General features: G+C 40.8%; 1 protein-coding gene across 1 annotated transcript in view; it reads right to left on the reverse strand.

The window, feature by feature from the left end:
• LOC104076369 (zinc finger MIZ domain-containing protein 1-like) overlaps positions 1–12,625 on the reverse strand; it is a 36,533-nt gene that overhangs the window by 16,873 nt on the left and 7,035 nt on the right. Inside the window, 8 exon segments of the mRNA XM_009577210.1 lie at positions 112–217; positions 1,430–1,640; positions 4,989–5,175; positions 6,465–6,639; positions 8,962–9,144; positions 11,281–11,452; positions 11,454–11,557; positions 12,553–12,620. Coding sequence (XP_009575505.1) covers positions 112–217; positions 1,430–1,640; positions 4,989–5,175; positions 6,465–6,639; positions 8,962–9,144; positions 11,281–11,452; positions 11,454–11,557; positions 12,553–12,620 — 1,206 coding nt within the window.

The following is a 12,625-nucleotide window of genomic DNA, read 5'->3' on the forward strand; positions in this document are numbered from 1 at the left end:
AAGCAGCCCTAAATAAATAAAGAATAATTCTACACGGGGCTTTTAGGTAAGTTATCACAACTGAACATAGGCATTCTGGAAAGTCATCATCCACACAAAATGAAAACTCACTCTTAGTGATACAATGTTCTGCTGGGAGGAGGCGTTTCTTTAATAGACCTTGAAGTACGGAGCGAACTGATGGCCGGTGTACTAACTGCAACACGAACAAGTGTGACTGAAAGAGAACGCATTTTGTTACCACGAGAACAAAACACACATGGTAAATACACTGCTGAACAGAGCTGCATTCTTCCCTCGGACACATGGCTTCTGTAAGAGCCTGATGCTTAAATAGGAAAGCTGGTTCTGCTCTGCTGCGCACATGCGCTCCCTTAGGGATATTCTGCACGCTGCGCAGTATGTTGTTCCATGCTCCAGGAGCATAACGTATACAAGGGCTTTAAAAAAAGCAAATATTTTCTGCATTTTCTCCCTCCTTAATACTCAGAATACATACGGCTGATGTATTCATCTCTGACACCAGGGTTTATTTTTAAAACCCTGGATTCTTTGACACAGCCTAGCCTATCTGCCTGCCCTCAGACTATGTTGGAAGTTGCAAAAACGAGTTGCTACTGATGTGTCTGGAACCAACCGAATCTTCTTCCCCAACACAGAGCTCGTTGTGGATTCACCCGATGCTGCCCTTGCTCTTAGCCACCAGATAAATGACATTATGCAGAGAAACATCAGTGTGAAAGTGAAGCAAAATGGGTGGATGGCTTCTTGTCAAAGTGCCTCACACTGCGACCTTGGGAGAGGTAGCAGCTTGCTTTCTTGTCAGTGACAACAGAACAGTCAAAAGCTCAGACTGTATGTTTGCAACAGTTTGCATCAAAAATACAGTACTTGTCCCCAAGAGTAACTAAACCATGAAAAAGGAGAAAGGGGAAAGTTGCATGGTCTAGACTGCCATCACGGAATATGAGTTTTTCATCTGAAAAGCTATTTGAAAAATCATCCCCACCACCAATGATTATGGTGTTGATGTTCTCATGTCAAACCAAACACAGTTTAATACCCTAAGTAAATGAAATTAGTACCGGACAACAGTCTGCATCACAATAATCTACTTCTACATTAATACACTTTAGCTGCCTTGTTACACAGGCACATGCTAAATAGGTAGGAAATCAAACTCCCTTCCTCTGCTAGACCACAAGCCTTTTCAGAGACATTGGAACAACACCACTACATTCTGCAATAATTCAGCAGCAAAAATTTCCGTATTAGCACCCTGTCTCAACATCATCAAACAAGCACCTTACCAGAAAAATGCATGGAAAAAAATGAGACTAAGGCTCTTTCAGCTAAGGCAACATTTGCAAACTGTACTAAATAGCAAACTCAGCATCAGCAGCTGCACCCGTGAGCTCAGTGTACTTACACAACAACATGCTGTGACTGTAATTTGAATCGTGTTTCTTCCTGGCTGGCAGACGTGCTTTAGGTGCAGAGGTTTATGAGATGTCTTGTTGTCGCCACGTTCGATGGTAAGTGGGGTTGCATTAACGCTGACCTGGACTGAAGCTGGCCAGTTTGTGTTCATTTGCCTGTCTTCATGGTGATAGCACTTGAACTGTAATTCCAAGTCAGACCTGTACAACAACCAATAAATCTTCCTTTAACTTTGCTTTCACATTGCAGAAGGAGGTCATTTTGATGCTAGGAACGCTTTTTCTTTATCAATCAGATTATTTTTCTAGAATTATTGCCAGTAAAGGGTATAACATACTTTCTTCATAAAAGCCCTTAACAGAAGCAAGTCATGATGAATTAATGATGCAAGCATGCCACAGATTTGTTGTTAATATTTTACACTTATAAAGGACTTTCCAAGGGAACATCTCAAACCACTTTGCAAAACTAGACCATGGAATGATCCTGCAGAAAGAAAAATGTTAACATCAGGTAGGTCTCTCCTGTGTGTTAAGAGTTAAGAACAAGAAAGTGATATGCCGCAGTGGGTTGTGCGGGAGGACTCTGGATTCTTCACTACTTCAGAGAATTTAAAAGAGGATTTGAATGAACACTTGTCAAACAAAATACAGGTACAGCTAATCCTGCCTTGGAACCGGTAAATCAACTAAGATAAAATGACCCCTGTATCTTACCCCCCATATTTCTGTGATTCCAAATTAACACAGCTATGGATTAAATCTACCCAATTTAGACCTTCTTTTAGAGCATGAATTCCTCCCACCTCTCCAATAATAACTTCCACACACTATTTAGCTCCTCAAAAATTAGTTTTATAACACCTCCAAAAAAGGAAGAGGCTGAGATTAAGTTAATCACTAATTAAGGGGTAGAGACTATGATTTCAATTTCATACATGGATGTTAACCTTGTGTTAGGAATGAGTAATCTGCAAAAGAAATTTAAAAGAACATGAAGAACTGAACTGAAATGTCAGAATTCTGCTGTTCATGACAGTAAAAGACAGCTGAATATTTATCTTTTATGCTTGAAAACCTAGGTGCTCATTTCTTCATCTTGCCTGAAGGAAGATATCTTTGTAAGATCCATGAGCAACAGCTCATTCAGGAGATCCTCACCTCAACTGCCGTTTTCCTTATCCAAAACCAGAGATCTCAATTCTGACTTAACATCGTCTTTTCCAGATTTCAAAACATCAAAATTTAGCACTGGATAAAAACTTTTTTTTTTAAGAAAGAAGGGTATAGAATACAAATTACCTGACCTTTCAACATAATCCATCTATATTAAGTCTTTCCAGACTTTTTTTCCAATATTTTATTAACAATTTTTTGAAAGCTCTCTCTGCAAAATCCACTGGAGATTCTCACCTCAGGAGAACACACCGCAGTCACCCAAACCCAGGGGGAAGCAACGCTTGGTACCCCTAATATAAAAACCAAGCAGATTAAGTGTCTTCCCAAGGACTCTGAGCAGGCCTGCTGAATGTCACAGAACAGTGACAGAGCTAAGGAGACCCTCATGTTCTTAGCATGCAGTGTCTCCACAGTGGGACGCCACCAATAACTGAGCAGTGCTAAGACTGAGCCAGCTTCAAGACGACATTTTCCCTGCCTTCAACCTTTCTGTTTCTCGTAACCATGAAAAGTTCCCAGTGGGGAGAAAAATAGTTGCATTGCTATTCATTATGTGTGTACACATGAGAGGTTTTGCCGAATATTTTAACTGGCAGACAAATATTAAGAATTGGCTCAATTCCACCATTCTCTATAAAACTGAAATCCATCCACACATGTGACTAATTCATTTTTCTGGAATCCATCCAGCCCTGAGTTAAATGTGAAATTACTTCATTACAGGACCATCCGTTCTCCCCACTATTAACAAGCTTTTCAAAACAGCAGACCTGAGCACAGTTTACCTATGAGTCTTCATTAAAATAATTTTAAATAAAGGCTATGTGTTTGGTGAGCTAAGGAAGAAAGAAAGAACAGATATTAAGAAACAGCCTCATGCCTCAGTGCAGCACTATAAATCTACTGAATGAGCCAGCACAATCCCCAGTAGTGATTACTTATTAATAAGAACCGGCAAATAACTGCCAAAACTCCCTCTGCTGTGAGTACTCCACGATAATGAAATGCAAGTAAGCAATAACTGACCTCAAAGTTAGGTGTTAATTATGGGATGTGGTCTGCCTGCAATCTCCCTCCCTTCCAACCCCCAGGCTACCTTGGGGTAGGAGGGCACCGTGGCAGCAAGGACTCCTGCATCAAGCCTCAGCCTTAGAGCCAGAGTCTGTCCTGGGGGCAGGGAACAGAGCGCACTTCTCTGCCCACCTCACGCCTTCCACACCATGAAAATAGAAGTCTCAAGTGGATTCCAGTGAACAGGAAGAAGATCCTCACAAGGAAAAAAGCTGAAGCTACGCCCCATTAAGGTTAGGCGGTATGTGGTCCAGGCTTGGGAAGAAACTGAAAGTGAGGCAGGCGTAATGGAAAATGTGCTTACGATGCTGCATTTTACCATCTCAGCTGCTACACCTGTGAAACAGCCTCCATACAAGATTCTGAGCAACTAACCAGCCTCCACAGTGCACAAAGACAGGCTCAAACAATGTAATCAGCAGCCAGGATAAACACTGAGATGCTTTCTGAGAAAAACGAAACGAGGAGACAAAATTATTCCGTGGTATTTGAAAATACACAAATAAAAAAAATTACGGCTCTGATTGTCATTTGATCTAAAGTCCTTCCATGAGCGTGGTGGAATCAGGACGTAACCTGGAATCACTTACGCAGATCTACATTAAATGCAGGAAAGTACCACCTAGGAAAACTATTCCTCTGTGCTGGAAAGTAGTACTCGCTGTAAGTGAAAATCAGAAGCTTTTGTACGTGGAAAGCTATGCTCCAATATTTCTGACCTGTCCTTACTTGTGGAGTCATAGAAGAGGGGGAATTTAAGAAGTTAGTTTCTAAAGTTTGGAGGATTTAAGCACTTGTCTTTCCAAATGATTTTACCAACCCTCTAAATCAGGTCCTTCATTAGTGTGTTATTTTTCATTACCAGATACTTAGCACCATTTAGTTTAAGCATAAACTGTAACAGCCCTGCATAGTTACTCCTGCAACTAACATTTCACAGGCCACAAAGCACTTAGGACTTCAGAGTCTCCCAAATGGAAGTCTGTACCGGTGTCGGTTGTGCATGTCCCACACCCGTTCCACCCATAGCAGAAAGGATGGAACAGTTGCAGTGATTTTTCAAACTCCGCATGCCAGATGCTATCAGCAAGGAGATGCAACACAGATCAGGAAGCATTTTAGAACATACCGTCTCTGGAAAGTGACAGGTGAGAGTATCTGTGAGTTTAAAGGGCATTTTTCCTATCTAAGCCAGAATTTTTAAAGTGAAATTCATGGCAAACCTAAACGAAGTTCATCTGGCCTGCCACTCCTCCATCACTTGGATGCAAGACTTCGTCGCAGCAAGGCTGAGCTTACCTCCACATCAGCGTCTGATGAACAGTTGGCCGTAAGTGAAAGACATGGTTACTGACTGCCAGGTTGTGTTCCAGCCGGAAGGGCTCCAGTACAACACCATCTCTCACAGGAAACGTCAGACGCAGCTCATCGTTGTGGTTGGCTGGGATCGAAGAGGGAGAGAAAGTGTGAACTTTCCCTTTAGCATCTGCAGTGCAATAATAATGTGTATATTTATACAGAATAGTAACAAATGGAACAGTGATTTGCTACTGGGTCTAACTTAGCAGGTTCATACACACAAAAAAGAAAATCACAAGTAACTACATCATCTAAACGATACAAGGGACAGGGCTCAAACCGATAGCGATGGCAAACCAAAGTCTTCTATTCTCCAACACTTAACATTAGGACCTTAGCATTCCAGCCACAAACAGAAACCAGGCATGGCAAGAATTCCTGTTTTTTATTGCTGGATAGGTTCTGTGTCCAGGCTTACTCTGTTGGCAGAAGACTGACAACAAATCTCTTAATCATGGCAAACTCTGATAATGCTTATTTTCCCCGCTTTGAACTGGGATCAGCATTACCCAATTAGTTGCAACAGTTTCATCAGCTGAAACTATACAATGACCAAAGACACTGGTATTCAATTACTATCTGATCTCATAAAACGAGGTTTTGTGGTAACTTACAGCTAATCTATGAAGTCCAAATGTCTTTAAATGCTGTGTTCTTGCCCAAATAATACTGCAGGCCACCTCCTTCTACTTCATTTTTCAGCTATCCTGAACTCCAAACACCAGTTGCAAAGTGCTAATGCAGCAGCAGTTATTTTACAGAAAACATAAAGGTTCTCCCAGTTCCCTAGTAAATGATATCTCCTATTGTTCATCAGTCACTTCAAAACCTCAAATAGTTTGTGCTATACAGCCAGAGAGATTGTTATTCCTGCCCTGTTCCCAGCCAAATGTAGCTGTGACGTTGAGTGGCTTTGAAAGGAACGTATATCAATTTTTGGCATACTACTGAATATTCTTAAGAAGCCTCTATGGATCACAAGAGAGACACCACTATAAATATTCACATTTTACACTATTCTGCAGTGATGTTCAATGAATGGCTTTGCCCTTGAACAAAACAGACCACAATGGAAGTTCATACAATAAACAAGCCTACCAAGCACATATAATGTAACCCAAAATCAAGTGTTTTATCGTCAGGAAGCATATCAAAGCAATATTTCAGGAGTAAAATCCTTACAAGTTTAACCTGGAAGAACTTTTCTGATACTCTATTTTAGGAGCGGATAGCAATCTTTCTCTTTCCTGTCCACTGGCTCTAGTGAGCCTGCACCGTGCATGCCACCTATCACAACTTGGCAATCCAAGCCTCTCCCAGAGCAGCAATTGGAGCTAGTTTCCAGACTCTGAAATGTATGTGGCAGAGAACAGAGGGACAATAAATGACTGTGGGGGCATTCTGTTTGCTACTCACTTGGAGGTGGTGGTAAAGCATTGATATTTGGTTTAATGTCAGGTGGGAATGGTGGTTTGACATCCTGGTTAGGTGACAGGTACGGAGGAATATTGCTCCCTGGAGTCATTGGTGGCGTGGGGTTTCCTGGAACAGGTGAATGAGGGTAATTTGCCACAGGTACAGGCCTTGATGGCTAGAAAATAAATAACATCACATTGTTATCGCAGTTATCTGAAAATAAGAATAATAAGCCTTGTGAACTGTACTGCTATCAAACACCAGAGACTACAAACAAGGTAGGCAGGCCCCTCTGACTCCGGAAGGACAAGAAACCACAGGATGTCCCACGAGGCCTTCGGGAAGAGGCAGGCTAGGCGAGCAAAGCAGGAACTGAAACCAGCAGACCAGCCAGCTTAATTCAGGCAATGACCAGATACAAGCAAGGCTGCCAAGAGGCTTATCACGTTGCTCTGAATGCTCTCTTTCTGAAACGAACCAGCCATTCGCTTCAGTTTTTCCACACCACCCCAACCCACCCGGCCTTTTGTATCTCTTTGGCTTCCTCCCCAAAATAGCCCCAGTGCACAAAAGCCTACATGAAAAACAATATCCAAAGACACGCAATCAGAATGTCTGCGTCCCTTTTACTTCCATCTATCCTTTCTTCCACCCCTGTCCAACTCATCTACTCAGAATGAAAGCTCTGCGGGTCAGGGGATGTCTTTCATTCTATGTACCTACAGTTTCATTCTGTTCTTAGTTTGCTGCTGAATAAGACAAACTAAGAGAAAAAGGATAGTTAAGTATAAATAGTAGCTAGAGTATTAAAACACCACTGGTTTTGTTTCTTGTAGTTAAGGGGATTGTTGCAGTTAACAGAATAAACCAATAATGACGATGCGAAGGAAGCCGATATTAAACAAAACTGCAATTGCATGGCACTGGCACTCTCTTGTAATAGCTCGGGTACCGTAAGCACATACACATGAGAGTGTCAGAAGATGGAAATCTTTACAGACAGCCAAAGTATCAGGAATTCAAATCTGATTCTGTATCTAAATGCTGTGCTGCTAGCCTAGGATCCTCTAAAGTACATAAGAGCTGCATTCTGAAATCTTAAGCATTTACATTTCCAACCATCTTTGCTTTTTTCTTTAACACATAGTTACTATCTCCACAATCACTACAATCCAAAGGTTCAGGTCCTGTCTGTGGCAAGCTGGAATTCTTCCCCTAGCCAGAACAATCTCCCTTCTTAACAAGGTCTCTTATTTTCTAACTGTTTCCAGAAAGATTGATATTTGAATACAAAATAGGGGACGCATTGGAAAGACCACAGATTCCCTGTTAGAACTACCCTGTAAACAAAAAATTTAAACCCCATCTAAAATAAACACATGTAAAACATATTAAAAAAATCTGTCACTTAAAAACTTCACACAGATCTTCTGCTGTTATTTTAGCATAAGTGACTGCACTGGAATCACAGTAGTTGAGGATCTGTCTCCTCCTTGTGTTCTTCCTGGCAGTGTACTGCAAAAGCTGCCACGATGCAACAGGCATTCCTTTGGGTACACAGTGGACAGCCTGGTTGCCTAGAACAGATGCTCTATAGTAAAGGTTTGTGTTTCCCCCCCCCCCGCCTTTTTTCAATGGTGGTTTCTGCGTGAAACACATCGGAACAATTCCAGTTCAAGGCCAATGCGCATCTTAGATCTTCCAGCCTACATTCAAAATCAGAATGTAGTCTGGAGACTTCAACAGCTAATGCTTTAAAAGCAGGTCAGACCATCGATGGTCCTCCCCATTTTTATACTCACTGGAGTACCTGTGTGCAACAGATCACTTTTGTGCGCACTTCAAAGATGTCAAACCTCAGCAAGCCCTCAGTACAAACTCAGTTTGGAAAATACTAAGACTTATCCAAGACGTATTCATAAAACAGGTTTTAGGCAACATTTTAACAATTCTAATTCTTGCCCAAAACAAGCAGCACAAAGGGGAAAAAAAGGAGAAAAGAGGAGGGAGAGGTCGGAGAAAGTCACGCAAACTTCAGTTCAAAAATAAATTCTACAGCTGGAACAGCTTTTAAGTTTGGGCTGGCTTAATCCAACAGTGACCACTGTACGTCAGAAAGTGGGAGGCTGCAATGTGGAACTTGCTTATTACAAATTTCCAAAGTTGTATTCTTACAGGGTGCCATGAATAGGTGAAAATATTACACCTGAACCCCATTAGGTACTTCTTACATGCTATATTTAAAGAAAAACCAACATTTTCTTGTAAAAGCCTTTAATGAGCTGCAGTAACATTCAATTTTCTTTATGAACTGCTCTGAAATTACAATGCAACTTGGCTGATTGACTTGATTCTGTGATATCCAAAATATTAGTAAAAACTGTGCTTTTTTCTCCCTTTCCTTTAATTACGTAAAAGCAGTATCTATGAAGTCATCAATGTGACTTCATTCATAAATGTCTACCAGAATGCAGGAAGATAATCTAAAAATTCTTACCTTGTAATACTGCCCCATGTTGACTGTTGGAGGAGGGTACTGTCCTGTGTTTTGCTGGCTTGGCATCCTCTGTCCAGGATAGCTGGGAGACGTAAGGGGTCTTGGAGGGTTGGGAGTGGGGTACTGACCAGGCTGGTTTGGAAACTGGCTATTTGGTCCATACTGCTGGTTTCCGTAATTCGGCTATTTCATGACAGAGATGAAAAAGGACAAAGATCTGTTTCATGCAAGCAGCTGTCCTGAATTGATTATTAGCATACATTCAATGGTAGAATCAAAACAAACAAAAAAACCCTCCAGGTGAATACTCCTCAATTTAGTGCCACTCATGCCTAAACCAGAGCCCTGATAGCTGGAGGTGAATACTCACTCAAAAGCATAAAAGTCCTGCAAACCGAAGTGGGATAAGAATAACCATGTACACACACACACACTCTCAGCCTTGCAGCGCTGTCAAAGGGTACCATGTTTGAAGAAACCAGAATTACCACAGATGCAATGTTGACAAAATCTTTGGGTTTTTGCAAGTGCTACCAGCCCCACCCCTGAGGCTCCTTTTGGAGATGGAGAATGAAAGCACAAAAAGAAAAAGTAATATAAAAAAAAAAATCCTGGAATGGGCAGAGAATAGAAGCTGTGTTGTCCATGTCTGTCTTCTCAATACAACTGCTATGCTGGCCCTGTGCTAGAGAGTTTAGCAATACCCTAACAACTAAATAGAAGCTATTACTAGTCATAAACACCTTGCTAGTGCTAGCTAGTTTCGGAATCAAAGTCATGAAAACTGGAACTTTAAAGGTAATAAAATGTCCATTTGAAGAATTAACTGAATAATAAGTTTCCATAAATGAAGCTTTCAAAACCCAACAAGCAAATAGCATCTACGGGATCTGCAGAATTCCATACCAGCAAGCATGTAACATTTAGGGCACTGTTCAGCATTGACTTCTTGGGAACATATTCATATTCGCTTACAATGAAAAACCTGCTTCTGAAGCAGCAGAGAGGGATTTACAGTATTCCTTAAAATATGAAATCCGAAGATAAAAATTATCTGAACAAGCCACATTCTGTGTTTTCTTAACTTAGTTGTAGAGTAAGTTGCAACATTTACAGAGTGAAAAGCCTTCCCAGAAAAGAAACTCCTGCAAAAGCACGTAACTTTTTTTATTTCTGATTTTTTTTATTATTAAAAAGAAAAAATTGGTTTGCAGATCAGGAAAGAAATGTAGCTCAATAATAAATGTTTGCTATATTTTATGCATACCATGGTACTCTTTGCTGTTTTCTGTAACATCTTACTACTATTATTATAGTCAGGGCAGTATCATGATATTCAAAGCTCTACACCTGGAGTTATAGCTGTTGTAGTCTCAGTTTAATACAGAATTTTACTAGTAAATTATTTCTGAAGCTAGTAACTGGTGGCTAGATTTGTAAAGACATTTAGGTGCATATAGATGCTGAGAGAGAGTTGGTGAGATTCTCAAAAGCATCTACTGCCTGATTCACATCAATTTGAATAGCAAAATGCGTTGGTGCTTTTTAAAAATCCAAAAGCTCATCCGTCTACATCTTTGGTTGTCTAAATTTCTTTAAAATTTTGACCCTAAGTGTTTTGGCCAAGGTCATAATACAAGTCAATGGCAATGTAATTTTGTCTACAAAGCCACGCAGATCCCATATAACAGCATGGGAACTTAGACAGAAATACCACACTCCAAATAAACTTATATTAGATAAATGCTGACACAGAGGGATTCGAGTTCAACATGATTTATATTCACCTCAGTGCCTATGAAAATCAAGCCTCAAGAAGTTTGGAAAGCAATTGGTCTTTAAAATAACGTTATTACTATTGGTGTTTATACAACATAGGCCCTGTATTTCTTTAGAATAACAAAACCATCCAAGAAAATGCACATCACATGTATTGGGCTCAAATGAAGTATTTCACCTTCAACATCTCTTTTAAGTTGTCATGTTAAATAAATCCACTCCTGTGAAAGAAGTCTGCTTACAGTCTATGAATTCACCATCTAGCATGAGAATCTCAAAGTGACATTTTGAGGGCTCAGCCGGTTTAGGTCTTTCTTGGTTTTAATGACTGTCATCTTGACTAACATAGCAAGGGTCAACCCGAATACTTTACAAGCTCAAAAGGAAGAGCTGCTGCTACTCGTATTTTAACGGCAGTACTCCTACCAAGGCTGGAACAAAGATGTACCTATCGTACAGGGATGCACACCACGTATTACCCAGCACATTGCAACTTGCAGTCACAATAATAGTGTACGCAAATATAATTTATTTTATTACCTCTCCTGGGTACGGTCTCTTTATGCCCTGTATAGGCAAAGACTGGGGGCGTGGGCCTGGGTAGGCTTGCTGAGGCATCCTCTGCCCATGGGTGTTGAAGGGACTCATTCCAGGAGGCCGAGGCTGGTTCATGCCCATGGGTGGCCCACTCATGCTGGAAGGTGTCATTCCATGGGTTCATGTTGCCTGGCATAGAAGCAGGGCCACGAGGACCAGGCTGGTTCATAAACTGGTTGTTGTAAGCCTGAGTTGGACCCATCTGGAAAGAGGAACAAACCTTCAACGGAAGAAGAAGAAAAAAAAAAAAAGAATAAAATGCGACATGCATTTAAAATGGGAGGAGGGAGCTGAACATGCTTTTGGGGGAGGGAAGAAGGGAAGGATTTATGTCGCATTTTCCTTCAATGTTCTTCCAACATTTGATGGGCGGTGATGTTTATAAATGGGAATTGTAGAAGACATAAGAGAGAAAGACAGACATAAGTCCAACGTGAGCAATTAAATCGTTTAAATTGGCTAGTCTATTACTGTAAGATAACAGCTTAGGAAGTTGGCTGTGTAAATATAGCACAACACTACAATTTCTAAGACACTGTACTTCTTTAGATCACCTGGCATATAGGCCCATATACGCTTCAAAACTAAGAGAGGTAAAAAAGCTAAAGAAGAAAAAACCGGAATTGATCAAACCCTTGTTTATTTTAAGAAAAAATTATTACACGAACTCATCACATGCTGGAGGCTATGGATCACCAGAAATGCATGTCTCGCATAGCTGTTCTCATAGACAACATTATTAAAAAGCAAATCTCTTTCCTACTGCTGTTTCCTTGTTTGAAGGGAAAAAAAAGAACCAACCAACTGTAGTTGGCAAAATAAGCAACTACCCAAGCGGTACAAAATCTAATCCAAGATTCTGGAACATTTCACCGGGTACTCAAATTTAGAGGTTCACAGGGCTGGCAAAGGCAGCAATAATATATCACGTCAGATGCAACCGTAACTTTGGGTAATCTTCAATTTTCTTAAGGGGCAATCTCCAAACTACAAAACACACTTAGACAAGATTTATCGGGAAAAACACGGGAGACTGACTTATACCTACATACATACATTCCAGCAGTTTCTCATAAGCATTTATAACCATGCTCATGCACAAAAAAACAGTAATAGAGTAGGCACCCTAACAAACAAGGGAGTAAGAAGGACAGCCCAATTCCCTGTAGTGGTCCAGAACAGGCAGGTATGAAGACATAAAGGTCACTCTCTTACCGGTCCATACTGGTTCATGTCCTTATTCTGCGTTTCCTGAAGGGCTGCCACAGTGGCTGGAGCTGTGGGGATT

This window comes from Fulmarus glacialis, unplaced genomic scaffold (assembly GCF_000690835.1).
Source record: "Fulmarus glacialis isolate BGI_N327 unplaced genomic scaffold, ASM69083v1 scaffold1240, whole genome shotgun sequence".
Classification (NCBI taxonomy): domain Eukaryota; kingdom Metazoa; phylum Chordata; class Aves; order Procellariiformes; family Procellariidae; genus Fulmarus; species Fulmarus glacialis.